The following is a 20,173-nucleotide window of genomic DNA, read 5'->3' as shown; positions in this document are numbered from 1 at the left end:
TAACTCTGCCATGAATTCCCACTTTGACCAGAGTTTCCAGTTACTCACTTATTCTCGGTCTCCCTCCAGAGAAATCTCCCTCAAACCAATAATTGAGGCTTACTCTCCAAGAATGCAGATGGAAGTAAGAGAGGAAATTGGCTCTGGCCATAATTTTCCTACCCTTCATAGGCTGATGCCAGGAAATGTTTGAATTGCAATGCTTGCATTTTTGTTCAGAGAATAGTGGAAAGGATAAACCCAGCGACTACAGGAAAGTATGTTTAATCTTTGTGGTTGGTAAGCTTGTAGAAACAATAATTTAGGAGTAAATTAGTGGTCGTTTGGACATTTGTAGATTCATTCAGAAAAGCAGTCTTAGATTTATTAATGGCAAGTCACATTCAACTAATATGGTTTTGATGAAGTAACAGGGTTTTTGAAGGTTTAATGGTTGACGTGGTATACGTGGACTTCCAAAAGGAATTAGATAAAGTACTATATAATAAGCTTTTCAGCAGCATTAATGTTGTGGAATGAAAGGAACAGTAGCTGCATGGATAAGAAATTGGCTGTCATAAGAAACCAGATTGGGGAATTTTCACTCTTCAGACTTGAGACAAATGTTTGGAACTAGAGTTATTGCTCATTTTCCTTTTATGTATTTTCGACTTAGACTTGGGTGTATAAGGCACAATTGCAAATTTGCAGTCAATACAAAACCTTGAAATATTATGAACTATGAGGAGGATAGTGATGAGGACACAGTCTGGTGAAATGGATGGACAGGTGATAAAAGATTTAATTTAATGCAGAAGAAGTGAGAGTTAATTTTGGCAAATCAAGATAACGCAACATAATTTGTTGCATAATTCTACTGGTGGCACAGGTTCAGGGAGACTGGAAATAGTTTTGCACAAATTGTTATAGGTGACAAGGCTGGTTGAGAAAGTAGTTAAAAAGCATACGAGAGTCTCTAGTGGCATAGTGGTAATGTCCCTATCTCTGAGCCAGGAGCGCCAGTTCAAGTTCCACCTTGCTCCAGAGGGTATGTCATTACATCTCTGAATGGGTTGAGTAGAAAATATCTTAAATAGCATAGGAATAGTTTGCCAAACCTTTACAAAACACTGATTCAACCTCAGTTGGCACACTTCCAGAATATTGCAAAGGAGTTGGAGACAGTGCATAAAATACTTGTAATAGCTCCAAGAATGAGATTTTAATTGAGGATGGATTGGGGAACCAATTACAATGAGATTTGTTAGGTATCTTGAGTATAAACAAAATGCAAAGGGGAAAAACTATTAGCATTGGTGAAAGGGTTGAGACATAGATGATCCTTTTTTTTGGTGTTATTGATGCAGTGGTGGCATGAGGAAAAGATCTCTTAATACAGCATGTGGTTGTAGTCTGCATTTGATTGAGGGTTTAGTAGAGGCAGCTTCAATTTGAGGCTTCAAGGAGGGAATTTGATGAAACGCTTGGAGTGGGGAAGAAAAAGTGCTGCACAATGCATAAAGGGTGTGGGAGTGGCTTGGGCAGGAGAGTGGCTCTTGCAAAAGCAAATGTGAATACACCTGGCTGAATAGTTAGTGGAGAAGCAGTCATTCTGTAATACTGTGAAAGTGTTGTAGAGATTGTGTTTCACAAGTAGCGGCTGTGTCTTGTGCTTGGCATTGACATTAACATGGCTTTGGAGAAGCCTACTGGCTCTCAATTGCATATTGGAGCAGAGAGAAAAATGCTTGGATAAGACATTGTGATCTCTGTCTCTGTTTCTATGCATGTAGCTGTACCAAGTGTGAAAGGCAGATAGCCAGGTATCAGCAGGAAAGTGAATATCTGATGTGCGCAGCTCCATGCTGAGCTCAGATCCTGCCTCACGATTCTGCCGATACCTGGATTTAGCTCTACAAACATTTACGTGAAACTTGGTCCCTTGAATGAAATTTGGGAGGCTTGCTGACATTTTTTAGAACTGTATCCAAATAAGAATCAACCCTTTCATAAAGAGGAAATTGTAAGAATTTTTTTCAAAAAGGGCTGAATGAATCATTGGTGTTTGAGTGTATGAATGGATGTTTGGTGCAATGTCTATCATTTGACAGTAGTGTTGCCTGGCTATTGTTTGACTTTATATATACTCTAGTTAATGATTAATGCTCTTAGACATTGTTTCAAGCAAGTTCATAATCTATGACATTTCCTACACTGAAACCTCTACCACACTGCCTAGATGTGTTTATCTAGTGCAATGATGGCGCTGTGGACCATCAACAGCAACAGAATCGCACTCCGGCACAATCTGTAACCTCATGGCCTGGCATATTCCCCACTCAACCATTATCATCAAGCCAGGGGATTAGACCTGGGAAGCAGCAAGTGATATACAGAGCTAAGCAATCCCATAACCCATGGATCAGTTCTAAGCTCTGCAGTCCTGCCATATCCAGTCATGAATGGACAATTAAACAACTCACTGGAGGAGGAGTCTCCACAAATATCTCCATCCTGAATGATGGAAGAGCCCAGCACATCAGTGCGAAGATAAGTCTGGAGCATTCGCAGCAATCTTATAGAACATAGAACATAGAAAAGTACAGCACAGGACAGGCCCTTCGGCCCAGGATGTTGTGCCGTGGAATGATCCTAATCCAAAAATAAAATAACCTAACCTACATTCCCCTCAATTCACTGCTGTCCATGTGCATGTCCAGCAGTCTCTTAAATGTCACTAATGACTCTGTTCCACGACTACCACTGGCAAAGTATTCCATGCGCTCACAACTCTCTGGGTGAAGAACGTCCCTCTGACGTCTCCTCTATACCTTCCTCCTAACACCTTAAAACCCCTCATGGCAGTAAATCCTGCCCTGGGGAAAAGTCTCTGGCTATCGACTCTATCAATGCCTCTCATTACCTTGTACACCTCGATCAGGTCACCTCTCTTCCTTCTTCTCTTCAGAGAGAAAAGTCTGAGCTCAGTCAACCTCTCCTCGTAAGACAAGCCCTCCAGTCCAGGCAGCATCCTGGTAAACCTCCTTTGCACCCTCTCCAAAGCCTCCACATCTTTCCTAAAATAGGGCGACCAGAACTGGGCACAATATTCCAAGTGTGGCCTCACCAGGGTTTTGTAGAGCTGCAGCATAACCTCGCGGCTCTTAAACTTGATCCCCCTGTTAATGAAAGCCAAAACACCATATGCTTTCTTAACAACCTTATCCACTTGGGTGGCAACTTTGAGGGAGCTATGCACTTGAACACATAAGATCCCATTGTTCCTCCACACTGCTGAGAATCCTGCCTTTAATCCTATATTCAGCATTTAAGTTCGACCTTCCAAAAAGCATCACTTCGCATTTATCCAGGTTGAACTCCATCTGCCATTTCTCAGCCCAGCTCTGCATACTGTCAATGTCTCACTGAAGCCTGCAATAGCCCTTGATACTATCAACGGCACCTCCAACCTTTGTGTCATCAGCAAACATACTAACCCACCCCTCAAACTCCTCATCCAAGTCATTTATAAAAACTACAAAGAGCAGAGGCCCAAGAACAGAGCCCTGCGGGACACCACTCGGCACTGTCCTCCAGGCAGAATACTTACCATCTACAACCACTCTCTGCCTCCTGTCAGCCAACCAGTTCTGAATCCAGACAGCCAAATCACCCAGTATCCCATACCTCCTGACTTTATCTTCTGCTAGAAGTGCCGAGTGGATGATCCATCTTGGCCTCCTCCAGTGGTCCCCAGCGTTACAGGTAGCAACAGTCTTCGACTTGATTCACTCCGTATGATATCAAGAAACAATTGGAGAAACTGGGTACTATGAAGTCTACGGACCCTGACAACATTTTGGCAATAGCACTGAAGATTTGTGCCCCAGAACTTGCTGCTTCCCTAGCCAAGTTGTTCCAGTACAATTACAACACTGGTATCTACCCGAAAATGTGGAAAATTTGTCAAGTATGCCCTGTACACAAAAATCCAACCCAGCCAATTGCCACTCCATCAGTCTACTCCTGATCATCAGTAAAGTGATGGAAGGTATCATCAACAGTGCTATCAAGCAGCACTTGCTCATAAATCACCTGTTCGGCGATAGCCAGTTTGGGTCCTGCCAGGGCCACTCGGCTCCTGATATCATTACAGCCTTGGTTCAAACATGGACAAAAGAGCTGAATTCCAGAGGTGAGGTGAGAGTGACAGCCCTTTTATATCAAAGCTGCACTCAACCGTGTGGCATCAAGGAGCCCAAGCAAAACTGGAATCAGTGGGTATCACGGGCAAATTCTCCAGTGGTTGGAGTCATACCTAACAATTAGGAAGATGGTCACAGTTGTTGGTGGTCAATTATCTCAGCTCCAGGACATCTCTGCAGGCGTTCCTCAGGATAGTGTCTGAGGCCCAACCATCTTCAGCTGCTTCATCAATGATTTCTCTCCATCATAAGGCCAGAAGTGGAAATGTTCACTGATTGTACAATGTTCAGCAACATTTGTGACTGCTTAGATACTGAAGCAATCCATGTTCACCTGCAGCATATGGACAATATCCAGACTTGGTTTGACAAGTAGCAAGTGACATTTGCATCACACAAATGCCAGGCTGTGATCATCACCAATAAGAGACAATTTAACCACCGTCCCCTGATATTCAGTGGTGTTACCATCACTGAGTCCCCACTATCAACATCCTGGGGGTTACCATTGACCAGTAACACAACTGGACTCATCCCATTCACACTGGCTATAAGAGCAGGCAGGAAGCAAGGAATACTGTGGCGAATAACTCGCTTCCTGACTCCTCAAAGTCTGCCTGCTGTCTACCAGGCACAAGTCATAAGTTTGATGAAATACTCCCCATTTGCCCGGATGAGTGCAGCACCAACAACACTCAAGAATCTTGACACCATCCAGGACAAAGCAGCTGCTTGATTAGAACTAAATCCCAAGTATCCAGTCCCTCCTCCACTGATGCTCAGTAGCAGTTGTGTGTACTATCTATAAGATGCACTGCAGAAATTCACCAAAGGTTCTCTGACAGCACCTTCCAAACCTACAACCACTTCCATCTAGAAGGAGAAGGGCATCAGACATAAGGGAACACTACCACCTCCAAGTGACTCATGACCCTGACTTGGAAATATATCACTGTTCCTTCACTGTCACTAGGTCCAAATCCTGGAATTTCCTCCCTCATAGGATTTGTAGGTCAACCCACTGTAGGAGGACTTCAGCAGTTCAAAAAGGCAGCTCACCACCACCTTCTCAATGGCATCTAGGAATGGACAAGAAATGCTGGCCATATGAAAAAAAAATTAATTGTAAAAATGTTTCTAAAATATAACTTCTTAAATATTGGATCAGATTTCCATTGTATCTCTTGCAGTCAGTAGGTTGAGTGTAACTTTGCCTCTGATTTCTTGCAGGCCTAGGAATGTCTAACACTGCAGATGGTTCATTTAGTACAGCCTCTCAGGGAGGTGGCAGCACTGAAGCCCAACACTTGCTCCAGACATTCTGGCCACGTGCCATGGAAGAGATACGCAATTTGACGCCGGTATGTCGTCATTCACTTTACTTAACACTCCTTTCAGAGTGGATCTAGGTGTGGATATTTTTTCAAACATGCTTCATGCTAATTTTATGCACATGAGCTATGTAATAAAAATTTAAATAGCTCATTAAGTTAATCTTTACTTGCTGAGCAACAGTACTGGATATGTAAACAATTGGTTATGGACGTGAACACAGCACATCATTCTTGGTTGCGTAGTTTGAGGGTGGCATATAGTATGCTATGCATACAGGATGAAGAAAAACTCAGGCCCAGCTTGATATACCTTAGACTAGATGGTCATAAGTCATAAAATCTCTACAGTGTAGAAACAGGCCCTTTGGCCCAAAAGGCCACACTGACCCTCAGAGCACCCCACCCAGACCCATTCCCCTATGACCCACCTAATCTACGTATCCCTGAAGACTAGGGTAATTTAGCATAGCCAATCCACCTAGCCTGCACATCTTTGGACTGCTGGAGGAAACCAAAGCACCTGGAGGAAACCCATGCAGATACGGTGAGAATGTGCAAACTCCACACAGACAGTTCCCCGAGGGTGGAATTGAACCCAGGTCCCTGGCACTGTGAGGTTGAAGTGCTCACCACTGAATATTGAGCTTCTTAACTATTGTCATAGTTGCATTCATCCAGGCAATAATCCCATCACTCACACTACTGACTTGCCTCATGGTGCACAGACTTTAGGGAGTTAGGATGTGAGTTATTCACTGCAGAATTTCAAACCTTTAATCTGCTCTTGTAATCACAGTATGTATGTGGCTGGTCCAGCTTGGTTTCTGATCAATGGTGATTGTCAGGATATTGATACTGAGAGGGATTCAACAATGATAATGCTTTTGAATATCATGGGGAGGTAGTTAGAATTTTCTTTCTTACAGGTGATGATTATTGCCTGATACTAGTTTGCAGTGAATGTTACTTGTCACTTATCCAAGCTTGAATGTTGTCAAGCTGTAGTTGCACACAGGCATAGTCTGCTGCAGCATCTGAGGAGCTGAAAATGGTATTGACATTTTGCAATCACCAGAAAACACTCTCTACCTTTGACCCAATGTAAGTTCTTCATTGAAGGAGCTCAGACCCTAACCTGAGGAACTGGACTATGTGGCACAGTGACAGTGTTCCGTCCCACTGGGACAGAAAGTCCTGGTTCAAGTCCAGCCTGCACTAGAAATGTCTCATGACATGTCTGAACAAGTTGCTTCACAGTACTTGCCCTGGGGAGCTCCTGTAGCAAAGGCCTGGCACTTCTTAAAAACTATTCTTTGTTGAACTGAAGGTATCACTGGCAAGGCCTGCATTTGTTGTCTGTCCTTAATTAGGCCAAGAACTGAATGGTTCATTGGGCACTAAAAAGTCTTACACATTGCAGTGGTTCTGGAGTCAGATGTCACCAAACTAAGTGAGGATGGCACATACCCTTCCCTAAGGGACAATAGTGGAGCGGATGGAACTTACAACAATCAAACTGTTCCATGGTCACCATTACTAGGACTGGGTTTGAAATTTGAGAGTTATTTATAAATTGAATTTAAATTTCACCAGTTGCTATGGTTGATTTGAGCCTGTGACCCCAACCAATTAGCCTCAACTTCTGGATTACTAGCCCAGGGACACTGTTAATTTGCCACTGCCATCACTAATGACACTAGAAAATTTTAATTTTAGCAGATTGTGTGACCTCAGATAGAAAACATTTGGACATCCAGGAAATGATGTGAGCAACATGCCCAGTTTTATAAATTCTTGAAAAAGTAATAAAGGCCAAGTTTGTCAAATATAGCAGTTATTTCTGAAGCAACATTGAATATTTCCAATCAGAAGTTAATGTTGCTGTTCATAATTAGGGGTCCTGTTAATGATATTTTTCATTTGTTTCTCTGCCAACACTGAGGGTAGATTTACTACAGTAAATTCTGCCTATTTCCATGTTTGTAAAGTTGCCTGATTCTGCCCTGCTTTAGTTCCTTTTGCTACTGAATGCCTCGCGCGTGTCACTGTTCCCCCAGACTTGATTTCATCACACTCCTGGCTGGTCGGCCATTTTCCACTCTCCGTAAACGGCTCTCATCCAAATCTCTACTATTCACGTTGCTGTTTGCACTATGATATTATATTAGGATTCATAGTTCAGTAAGCATATATAGTGACTTCTGGTTAAGCAATGCATCTGTCGTTTTTTAATATGCTTATTCTGTATTCAAATTCCTTCATGGTCTCTCTTTTGTTTAGCCCTGTGATGTCCTCTGCCCCATGACTTAGCAAAATACTTATATTTTAAATTTAATCTTTCGTGCATTCTAATATTTAATTCATCTAACACTTGGGATTTGATTCCACAGTTGCCTACATCTCCAAGTCTTTGGAATTCCTTCCCTAAATCACTTTACTTCAATACTTTTTACTTCCTTTTAAAGTGCTCCTTAAAACCTGCTGTAATATTTCTTTAACTAGCTTACTGTCCATGTTTATTTGATGTTTCTGTTAAGCACCTAGGTAAAGGTACAACATAAATGCAAGTTCTTATTGAAGGTATTCACTGGTCATTTCCATCATATAAGAATAAATTAAATCACCCTTGATACTTTTTCAACCTCATGGTTTTTGGTTTAGAGTGCACAATTTCCCACAGTGAGATAGTTTTGACAGCTATCCAAAAGATTTGATCCTTATTTTAACCTATAATGTCCAAGTCCTCATGCTATTCTGCTGTTCTTACAGTCCTATTTTCTAACTAGATTTTGACTACAGACCAACAAACACTTCAGCGTTACCCTTAACTATATTCAACTATACTCTTTTGCAATTCACTTTAGGGCACCTAATACTTAAGTGATGCTTGCTGCTTTTTGTACCTTGCCGTATGTGAACGACTTATCTTATTTGATAAACTTTAAACAAATTTAATTTTAAATTCCAACAAATCGCGATGTTAATTCCCTTCAATGTCAAGTTAATCTCTGCATGCTGTGAGGTGTAATTTTAAAATAAATATTTGAAGCACTGATGCTTTGGAGAAACACAGCTCCAGTCGTTGTGATTGGTGGTGTGAGATGGCTCTATAATACTGCACCAATTCTCTAATCCACACTGACAGCAGGATTTTATGTTCTCAGCCCAAAACATGAAAATATCCAGCATAGTGAGCTAGTACCCTTGATATAGTGGGAATTGTGCAATTGAGAATCTGTTTGGAGAGGGCGGTAGCTGATGATCGTCAATATTTGGGACACCTGTCTCAACTTCGGGTAAATGTGGTGGAAGTCATTTCTGTATTAGAGTTATGTATTATAGATAGGGCATCAGGTTTTGTGGTGTTTTAACTTTCGGCTGTCTTTTAATATCTGATTCTACAGAATGATTTCAAGGTGCAAGATCTCCCCTTAGCTCGTATCAAGAAGATCATGAAGCTTGATGAAGATGTAAAGGTACAGAGATAAATTTGTTCTATATTTACATGCTATGTTTTAAGTTTATGCAGGAGCACCTTGTTTGCAAAACCACTTGTATCAAGAGCTATTGGGAGTGGGAGAGGGCCTGATATACCTCTCTCACAGCAGCGCCCCCGCTCTATCCCACCTTGCCCCCTTCCCATCTTGAGCTTAGGAATACTGCTAATGGCATAATTGTAGCACTTGTGCTTTCACCAGAGCTCAGGTGATCGAATCTGGGATCTTTTTTAAGCTGTTCAGGTCAGCTGCCTTTCTGTCCAAATGAGGCAATGGAAAAATCAATGACTGACTGTTTTATGAGAGTGATGAGTGATGCTGTTCCCTTTAGAATGAAAATGTTTTGCCACAGATTTTATCTCTCTCACTCCATTTTTCTGCTTTCTTTCTTTTAACCTAATAGCTTAGCAACCAAATCAAAACATTGTGAGACTAGGATTTATCTACTTACAGCTCAAATGCTTAAACATTCATTAAGAAAATCACATAGCAGCCAAATGTTGATTTTACTTCCATTAAATCTTCATAAAAGTGTTCCTTCTGTTTACATAACTCAAATCTAATTTATTTTCATGTTTTTATTTTAACAGAGCTCCTTGTGAGTTGAAAATTGAGACTAAAGTTTGTTATAACAGCAGTAGCTACATTAAAGAAAAGTTCCAAATCTGGTGGGAAGGAAAACAAAGATTGGAAGATTCCAGTCTCTTAAAATATGACTGGGAGTGTACAATAGACAGTAATACCTTGACAAGCATGAAGACTCCCTAAACTTGGATTTCTGATTTCTTAATCTGAGTACTTTTTGATTTTGTTACAGCACTGAACTGACTCCCCATTTTTTTCCTGCCATGTGGTGTTTGCCAGCAACACAGTTTCCTAGCATTTCAGTGTGGGCGGACAGTCCACAAATATTGACGCTCCTAGGAATCTGTTGTCTTTGGGTCTGAAAGATGAATTTGGAGAAACAGCTATCGTGACAGAAAAATTCTTGATTTGTATGTAGCAGCAGAACTAATGTAACTTGCCAGATGCAGAAATCTGAGGTGGCTAAACGTATAAGACAAGAGCAAAAATGTTTTAGATGCAAGAATTCTGAATTAAAAACAGAAGATGCTGAGAATCCTGAGGTCTGGCAGCATCTATGGAAACAGCTGCTTTTATAAAGGGTCACCAACCTAAGGCATTAAATTTGTATCATTCTCTACAGCTGCTGCCAGACCTGTTGAGTACTTCCATCATTTTTCTGATGCCTTTGCATATCCTTGTTGTTCTGGAATACCATGGGACCCCAACTGCAACCTATCCAGTTGCTTATTGTGTAAATCTTTGTCAGATTGGCAGTCACGGAGAGAAAAAATGATATCCACATTGTCATTTAAAACATCAGACCAAGTTATATTTACGTCAGCTATTCCCCAGTGCCTTAATGTACCAAATATTTTATATCCTGTATTTTGGAACAAGCATGGGAGACTGATCAAGAAGGTAAGAGCTTGTGGGATCCGGGGCAATTAGGCTTAGATACCCAGGCACAAAAACAACCATCAGTCATCACGTCTATCCCCTGACACTATGTCTGGTGCTGTACCACATGATTCATTGAGAGATCTCTTGCTGTTGATGTGTACGTTAATGATTTAAATATAAATGTAGGAGGTTTTGATCAGTAATTCACAGATGATATGGAATTTTTGTTGTAGTAAATAGTGAGGAGGAAAACCTTCGATCACAGGGCAACATAGACAAGCTAGGCAGATGAGCTGAATAGTGGCAAATTAAATTAAATCTTGAAAAGTGTGATTTGATGTCTAGTGGGAGTACTAAAAAGTCAAGGGAGTACTTGATGAATGGGAGAACCCTGGGAAGTACAGAAGATCAGAGGGATATTGATGTGCACATTCACATATCCTTGAAGGCAACAGGAAAGGTGGCTAAGAAGGCCACTGGGATTTCTTGGATAACAAGGTGTAGAGCTGGATGAACACAGCAGGCCAAGTTGCATCAGAGGTTCAGGAAAGCTGACATTTTTGGAAGGGTCCAGACCTGAAACGTCAGCTTTCCTGCTATGTTCCATCCAGCTCTGCACCTTGTTATCTCAGATTCTCCAGCATCAGCAGTTCCTACTATCTCTTATGGAATTTCTTGCTATAGTTAGCCAAGGAATTGAGTATGAGAGCATGGTAGTTTTGAAGAAGCTGTAAGTAATATTAGATAGGCCACAGGAGTACTCTGTGCAGTTCTAGCTACCACATTAAAAGAAGGATATTTTCACTTGAGAGGGTGCATAGGAGATTAACCAGGCCTTGAAGAGGAGCTAGATAGGCTGGAGTAGGTTTCCTTGGGGCAGGGAAGGGTGAGAGAGGACCTGATCGATGTGTGCAAAATTTTGGAGGGTGTAGATAGGGTATGTGGGAAGAAACCTTTCCCATTAGTAGAGGAGCCATTAACTAGGGCCTAGATATAAGGTAAAGAACAGGAGATTTAAAGAGTATTTAAGGAAGAACATTTTCACTGATAGGGTGATTGATATTTGGAACCCACTACTTGAAAAACTGGTAGATGCAAGAACAAACACAACTTTTAATAATTGTTAGGCGATTGTTTGAAGTGCCAAAGAATACAAAGCCAAATGCTGATGAGCGATGCAAATATATTGGGCCAAAGAGCCTATACTGAAAAATACTACCCAAGGTAAGACGTATCTGATTTCTTAAAGCAAAAACCAAAACCAAACCAAAAGTGTAAGAGCTTTGATCAGCCCATCCTCACTAACGGCAGATGACAGGAGCGGAGACCTTTAAGATATAATTGCATTCTCCTTTTATCTTTATAGATGATCAGTGCAGAGGCACCAGTGCTGTTTGCGAAGGCAGCTCAGATTTTCATTACAGAGTTATCCTTGCGAGCATGGATACACACTGAAGATAACAAACGCAGGACTCTGCAGGTACTCTGAACACTGGGCATTCTGTAAGAATATGCTTGAACGGAAAGGAGCATTTAAAACTAGAATGTGATAATAAAATACTAACAATACCTGACAGAGCAAGGAACCGTACCTCGAATGGTCAGCAGGTTCTGCCTTCAGAGCAGGACTGTCTATCAGCTTGCGCAAAAGGAAACATTTTTTGCCAGCACGCTCCATACACACCTACATGGGATGCTAATACACCAGTTGTCCCATACTCCCAAGTTCAGAAGTGTGACTGGCAGAAATAAGCTATGACAGAATTCCTAAAAGAAGGATTTATTATCACATCTATTACTTACACATTTTGATTAAAATTTGTTTAAAGTCATGCTTTAATGATTTGATTCAAGCAATAACAAACCAATGCTGTTGCTTAACTTGAACACGTAATTTGCTTTCAGGTTTTCTCAGTGTAAGTGATTATTGTTGTTGACTGTAGTCAAAATAACAGACTTCGATCTGTTTGGTGTGGATTTTCTTTTGAGGAGAATTTAATGCATTCCTCTAATTGAGTTAAGACATCTGTCTAAGGGGCGTTTTGTACCTATTTGTCCCACTGTATGAAGTCAGACTGAAATTTCTTCCAATCATCACTTCACTGCACGACACAAAAGCAAGGTCCTTGCATATTTAAGATACAAAGATGATATGTTTGCTGTATTTGAAGCTGCACTTGTATGCACAGATTTCCTCACACACCTCAGTAACCTCCATCCTGAGCTCAGACTCAACTTTTGAAATTGAGCAGTCTAATAAGCTCCCTTTCCTCAATGTGCTTTTGAGAAATCTGCTAATGCATTCACTGCTACAGTCCACTGCAAACTCACACTCACTGGCATTCATCATTCTTGCAGTTGGGATTCCTACAGTTCCACACCTCAACACTGGCCTTTTTAGCAACCTTGTACATAAAAACAAATTACCCATTGGATCGCTGCACAAGCTTGATACTAAAATAGGCGGATCAAAGCTGTCCTGTAGAACAATAACTCCAGCAATCAGATCATTGTTTGCTGTATATCATGCAGACTAATGAGTCGGCAAAAGGCCATCACTCTCAGTTGTGAAAAGTGTCAAACCTATTTCTGATTACTATGGAAGGATAATGTGTCTCAGCAACAAGTGAAGCAAAAACAGAAGTTGCTGGAAAAGTTCAGATCTGATGGCATCTGTGAAGAAAAGCCAGAGTTAACATTTCAGATCTGGTGACCCTTCCTCAGAATAGATGAACCAAATAGTTTCACTCTGCTACTATGTGGTAACAACTGCAGTTCCCGTTATCACTAGTATTGACAGAATACTGCTGTTAAGCTAAAAAGGTGTCCTGCATCATATGGATGAATAATGTGCTATTTGAATTTGATTGGTGTGATGCCAGGTGTGTAGGCTGTACGATCCAATGACTGGTGCATTGTCTGTTTAGCTGTTTGCAATTGGCAGAGAATTGACCGTACTCAACTAACATGTGGAACTTGGAGCAAGTGTTCAACATTAAGTATAATACCACAACTGGACTGTGCTATGAGTTACAATAACATCCAATTTAGGATAATCAAACAATACTCATTCTTGCAGAAGCAACATTTATTTATGTCCAGGATCCTGTCTTCTGCAAACAAAGAAAATATCACCTATTGAGCCTTTTTGCAATTAAATGAAAGCTTTGGAACGTTCATTCCCAGGACTGTGCCCTGACCAATCGGAGATGACTTGTTCATTTAAAACTAAGCAACAACTTGCATGAGATTAGAATGTATTCTTTGTAGCAGCACCTCAACCAATCTTGACCAGTCTGCACCCTCTTCTCGCACAGTGTCAATTCTAGTTGGTTTTGAGATTTCATTTTCTTGCAATTCCAGCCTGATGAGTGCAAGATGAAATGTTGTAAAGACATACCCTTTTCTCACCAATAACATGTCCACCTTCTGATCTTCCTTTGCTCTTATTTCTCTCCAACAATGTTGCTTGCTGTGCTGAATATTTTCAGTGTTAATTTTTATTTGAGCTTGCAGCCTTGCAATAAACTCAGAAGAAGTGGCACTTCTTCACAAAGAGAAGAACAATGTGAGAGGTAATGACAGACTGCTGTAAGCGGTGGGGAGTTGTTAGATGTCTGATACAATAGAAATTATATGAATTTGTGAGGTAGCACAATTTTTAAACTTTCCATTGATTGCTTTTTGGTGTATGATCCTATTGGATGGGATCGATTGTTGAATGGTGGTGATTCAGTGATGGCCTTGCACGTGTAATTGGCCATGAGGAGTGCTTGGTCTGCATATGTTGCTTGCTAATTAAAGCTGAAGCACCACCAAACACTTTGCCATAGGTCATGCTTGAAAGGAAAGGTTGAGAGCTGTGGCTAGTTCTGCTTTGCTGTATCTGGACTTTTTTCCCATTTGCCCAGATGTGTTGTAACAAGCTCACATCCACTGTGGCTGAGACTGAGTGATTCATTATAAGCTGTAATGCAGTCATGGGTTTCCACAAATGCTTCAAATTCTGTTGCGTTTAGTGTGATTTCTTAGTATGCTGGTTAGAGACTGGATTTTATGTTGATTCAAATGTCTGAGTGAGTGCCACTCCAAGCTCCTACTTAATAAAGACCCAATTTTTTGAAGTTAAAGATTAGTACTTGGACAGTCCTGTTAGGCTTCAGCCAGACATAGAAAAAAAAATTAAACTTTATTTTACTGCTAAGAATTTAACTGACTCAGCAGTTAAAGGTTTTAATGTAATATAACTTCAGGAGGGTGCCAATCAACTTAGAAATTTATAACCAAAGTTCTAAGGAACAAAAAATGGGCACCAAGCCCAACAACCAATCCTTTTTGACCAACCTGTCCCTATGTACTTTCTCATATCTGTCAGACACCATTTGGATTGTTCAGTGTTTAGCTAACGCAGTTCATTCTAGGCAGTAGGTCTATAGTAATGTTTTTGGGATAAGAATGAAGTGGATTTTCTTTTCTGTAAATGGAGTTGTTCTAGATGCAAACTCTCGATTCATTTCTCCATAAAGCACTGCTGCTGAGAAATCTCTCTGACACCTGCTGCCTGTATGTGTTGCTGCTTTGTTACCATAGCTGTTTGAGTTATGTTTGATGTTTTCCTCCCAACAGAGGAATGACATTGCCATGGCCATTACTAAGTTCGATCAGTTTGATTTTCTGATTGACATTGTTCCAAGAGATGAGCTCAAACCTCCAAAACGACAGGTAAGAAGCAAAAAAAAACTAATAATGGATTTATAGACCTAACAACAAACTTGATCAGAAATCTACATTGCACGCATTTTTCTCCCCACTCCATTCCCTTCAGTCTGGTAATAGTATCCAAATGTATATATATGCCTCTATATAAAATGTTCTTTGGTTAAGGTTTAAGTAATTGCACTCAGTTATTTACCTCAAGAAAGTGGAACACTGCCTTCTGGTGGCAGCACGCATGAGTAAATCTTAAAATTTGCAATTCTTTTGGTTAAAAAAATTTGATGGACATATGAATTTCTTTTTGATTTTTATGCTTTTTAGCCATTTGCCTCAGTTGGTTTACTGGCTGAGTTGGGACTGCACTGAAATATTAATAATCATTGAAAAAAAATGTTGACTATCGTATATGTTAGGGCACTGACTTGCAGGTGGTAGTGTGGATTATGTTTAATGATCTGAATGTGAGGATCTTTAACTTGAGATAGAAAGGTGCTTCTTAACTTGGTCTGATACTGTGCTGTTAACTGTGGTTTTGTTACAATACTTTAATATGGTCTGTTCCATGTAAAGCCCATAATGTGTTTTTCCTTGCATTTTAAACAGTTTTCATTGTGTTTCTGCAGTGTATTTTGGGCAAAGCAGAACTCAAAAGAGCCCATAAATAAAAATATTCAATCATGTACTAGATCCACAGTGATCCATCACTCCTTCATTGTAATGGTGGACTGCCATACTACTGACTTACTGTTAATATTTTGGCTTATATCTCCAGCTTTCGATTGGTGCAGTTTGAGGAGGGGTGAGGGATACCGAGAAATGTTTAGAACCACTGAGATGCAACTTTTTGGATGACACAATAAGATGAGGCAAGAGGTTGCAGTAAGATTAGAGGAAAATATTGTTTAATTCTATCAGAATTAATAAAATCAAAAGTTTAATTTTTTTAAGTTGTGTGTTTTCATTTCATCCTTTGGTCTTCAGTTATGTGTTGGTGTAGCGGTCATGTAAACATCTTTAACTGAAAGCTTTACAAAGTAAATACAGCTTTCAGTTAGATGTTTATGTTACCTTGTCACTAAAAATCTTGGAACATCCTTGTTTCAGTTGAATGAACCAAAGTGAATTTCTTGCTACGTCACTTGGTTAGAAACCTTGCCTCCATTTTAGTTTGACTAGAGCGAGCTATATATCACAGAAGTCATTGGCAGGGCTCTTCATGAAGAATGGTATTTGGACCTGAAGTTTTGAGCATGACAACTGGCTCTGTGATTGGTTGGCTGGCTAGGTGTGTTGAGCTGTGGTGGAGGGGTTTCTTTTGCCAACTTAGCTCAACTTTAATGACCTTACATGAATGTTAATGTCACTGTCGCTTTGCGCCTCTGTTGACTTGGTTTGTATTACTTCCTGTATGTGGATCTTGACTACGTCCTCTTGTTTTGGAATCGAACCTGAGTGGTAACCATGACCAATGGTTAACTACATACTACCTGCTTGAACAGTTCAAGAAGGATTAGGTCTTAGCCTAGTGGGATTTTGCACAATACGTTTGAGTCCCCCTTCATCTTAAATACCCTGTGGCCTTAATGTTGTGTTCTCACTGTTCTAGATCAGTATTTCTTTATGCAGTGATTGACTGCATAGATTCCTGGGTCTGCATCCACAGGAAGATGCAAAAATATCTTTGAAGAAGTGTTAGGGATATTGTCCTAGGTGAGTACTGTAACTTGTACATAAAGTGGTATTGGTGGATTTCTAGAAGTTCTCTTGTTTGCCTTCCTGCCCAAGAGGCAGTTAATGGAGCTCTGTAGCTATAAGACTGATCACATTGGGATCCTTGTATCAGTGTTTCTAGCCTTGAGATTATTGATCACCTCGCTTCAGTGTTCAGTTTGTTAGGTTTTTGTTACAGGTGATCTCTTGCCCATCTTGACAGTGTTAATTGCTGGCAGTTTATGCTGCTGTAAACATCCTTGACTGGAAGCTGTGTGGAGTGGAAGGGCTTTCAGTCAGATGTTTGCAGCTGTTGACTGCTGCTTACTTCAATGAATCACTGCTGCTCTCATTCCCTGGTTGAAGACCCTCATCGTATCGAACTATACCAGTTGGAAAAAGCTAATGTTTGAAGCCTAAATCAAGTTGCATTTTTCAAGGTGAGGGATAACACTACTAGGGAATATGATAGGTTACCTTCTGTGGTCAAACTCTCCTACTCTAAATGAAACCAAAAAATGGAAATCGTGACATGTCAGGCAGAATCCATGGAGAGAGCAAGCTAACGCTTCAAGTCGAGATGATTCTTCATCAGACCTCTCCTAATTTTAACAATTCTAATAAATACTTAGCCTTTTTCCTTTTTTCCCTTTTAGGTCAGAATAAGGAATTTATAATATGGGGTTGAGTTCAGAATATTACAGAACTTTTGGAGAGGCCTACATGTGGACAACTAAAGAGTTTTTTAAAATTATACGCTAAAAAGATTATATGTGTAGAAGGAGAATTTTTTTACATTACTAAAGAGATTCTTTCGAAATTGCAGAGGAGAGTTTATTTTTAAAAATTGAATCATGTTCATGGAGCTTTTGGAGAGGCCTACATATGGACAACAGTGCAGTGAAATTTTTTTTATCAGAGGATTGAAAGCTATCTGCTGGACTACTTGAGAAGTCGTTTTTAATTCCATTGTGTCAGCTAAGTGGTTGATTTTAGTTAAGATTTATTTTCTGCTTAATATTAATCTTTTGGATAAGGAAAGGCAGAAAGGTGCAATTGAAATTTTAAGATTGAATATTAATCTTTTGGATAAGGAAAGACAAAAAGGTGCAATTGAAAGCCAATTTTCAGGTATGTTTGGGAACATGGGATTGCATCATCAGCTATTACAGAAACTTGGCTGAGGGATGGACAGCCCTGGCAACTCAATGTTTCAGATGCTATAGGAAGGAAGGCAATAGAGATGGGGGGGAGTGGCATTTTTGATTAATGAAGCTATTGAGGTTGGTTGGCTCTCTAAGTTGGTTTCTTGTTTCGCAGGTGTTTTGTTACCATGTTGGGTAACATCCTCAGTGCAGCCTCCAATGAAGCATCGGTGTGTTTTCCCGCCTGGTTTTTAAACTCTGGGGACCGTAGAAATGGATTGCATTACTTCTGGTTTTCCTCCCTAGTGGAGTCTATATATGGTGTCGAGTTCAATATGTTTATTAATAGCATGCTTCGTGGAATGCCAGGCTTCTAGGAATTCTCGTGCCTGTCTATGCCTAGCTTGTCCTGGGATTTTTGTGTTGTCCCAGTCAAAATGGTGATTCTCCCTGTCCATGTGGATTGAGAGGAGTGAGTATTGGTCGTGTCTTTTTGCAGCCAGTTGGTTTTCATGTTTCCTTGTTGGTTAGTTTCTTTTCTGTTTTTCCGATTGTAGTGTTTCTCTCAGTCTCTGCAGGGCATCTCGTAGATGACATTGGTCCTGTCCATGGCGGGGATTGGGTCTTTAGCTCGGGTGAGCAGATGTTGTAGGGTTGATGTGGGCTTATGTGCCACTCTGATGCCCAGCGGTCGTAGGAGTCTAGCGGTGAGTTCCAGTGTGTTCCTGGTGATGAGTGTGTCAGAGCGTGTAGTATCTTTCTGATGATGTTCATGTAGGCATCTTCTGACCCATTTTTTTGGATATCCATTATCCTTGAAAACCTGGATGAGGTATTCTTCTTCTTGACATAGTTCTGTGTTGCTGCAGTGTGTTGTTGCCTGTTTAAATAATGTTCACACACAGCTTCATTTGTGAGTGCTGGGATAGTTACTGTTGAACCTCAGTACCTGGTCTTTGTGTGTGGCTTTTCTGTATACTTTTGTTTGCAGTTCCCCATTTGTCTTGCGCTCTACCATGACGTCTCCTCTCTGGTGAATTTTATTCCGGTGAGGGTGTTGTTTAAAAGTTTGTCTCCCCTAATTTGGTCCGTTTAATGATGACAAAGGTGTCCTCTACGTAGTGTATCCAAAGTTTTGGTCGGATTTACGCAAGGTCCATCTTTTCTAGTCTTTGCATCACTGCTTCTGTTATGAGCCTGGAGATAGGTGATCCCATGGGTGTCCTGTTGATTTGCTTGTATGTTTCTCCCATGAAAGTGAAATGGATGGTGAAGCATAGTCCAATAGTTTGAGTATGTTGTCCTTGGAGATGGTTTCACTGGGGTCTACTCTTGTTCCAGTAGCGTTGTCATTTGTTTCCCTTGTTAGTGGTATGTCTATTGATGTAAATAGGGCAGTGACATCAAACGATATCATGGTCTGTTCATCTTTCCTTGTGCCTTTGGTGTTGAGGAATTCTTGGGCTGAGTGGATACAATGGGGTGACTAGGTGCCCGAACGTCCTTTGTAGTTCGTTGGCTAATCTGTGTGATGGAGTGCCTGGTGGGGAGACTACGGGTCCGAGGGGGACTTCCATCTTGTGCACTTTAGAGAGGCCGTAGAATCGGGGTGTGTTGGTTCCTTCGAGTTTCATTCTGAAGAAGTCTGCTTTGTTGATCTGCCCTGTTTGTCTTTTTAGCAAGTAGGTGATTTTGTTGCCTGGTTGTGGTGTTGGGTCAGTTTGTACTGGCTGGAATGTGTTCTAGTTGGCAAGCAGTGCTTGTGCCTTGGAGATGTAGTCCTTTTTATTTAGCATCGCTGTCATGCGCTCTTTGTCAGTGAATAGTATTGTGATGTTCTTGTCCTTCTTTAATCTCTCCATGACCTGTCTTTCCTGTGTGATGAGTTTGTTCCTTCTGGTTAGTGTCAGGATTACTCTGTCTTTTTGTTTATGTTTCTTTGTTGATATTGGCCTTTAGTGTGGCTAGGAATTCTGTTTTGTTGGCATCCCTGCAGTTGTAGATCAGTTCTCAGGTGAGAACGGCTTTTTCCGTGACTGTCAGTTTCCTGTTGGAGAGGTTCCTTTATCCATGTGTCTGTTTTGTCGTTTTGTGGGTAAGTGTGGCTAGCTTGTCTTGCA

General features: G+C 40.7%; 1 protein-coding gene across 9 annotated transcripts in view; it reads left to right on the top strand.

Annotated features, from left to right (window-relative positions):
* Positions 1 to 20,173, top strand: part of nfyc (nuclear transcription factor Y, gamma) — a 99,352-nt gene that overhangs the window by 28,795 nt on the left and 50,384 nt on the right. For 8 of the 9 annotated variants that reach the window (XM_048558288.2, XM_048558284.2, XM_048558287.2 and 5 more), the window contains 4 exons: positions 5,415 to 5,545; positions 8,923 to 8,994; positions 11,849 to 11,962; positions 15,109 to 15,204. In XM_048558288.2, coding sequence (XP_048414245.1) covers positions 5,423 to 5,545; positions 8,923 to 8,994; positions 11,849 to 11,962; positions 15,109 to 15,204 — 405 coding nt within the window. In that variant the 5' untranslated portion in view covers positions 5,415 to 5,422. The remainder of the gene's footprint in view (positions 1 to 5,414; positions 5,546 to 8,922; positions 8,995 to 11,848; positions 11,963 to 15,108; positions 15,205 to 20,173) is intronic. The other variant, XM_059654242.1, reaches the window with a different exon arrangement.

Source organism: Stegostoma tigrinum, chromosome 24, assembly GCF_030684315.1.
Source record: "Stegostoma tigrinum isolate sSteTig4 chromosome 24, sSteTig4.hap1, whole genome shotgun sequence".
Classification (NCBI taxonomy): domain Eukaryota; kingdom Metazoa; phylum Chordata; class Chondrichthyes; order Orectolobiformes; family Stegostomatidae; genus Stegostoma; species Stegostoma tigrinum.
Note: the sequence above shows the minus strand (reverse complement) of the source record. Positions and strands in the feature narration are given on the sequence as shown.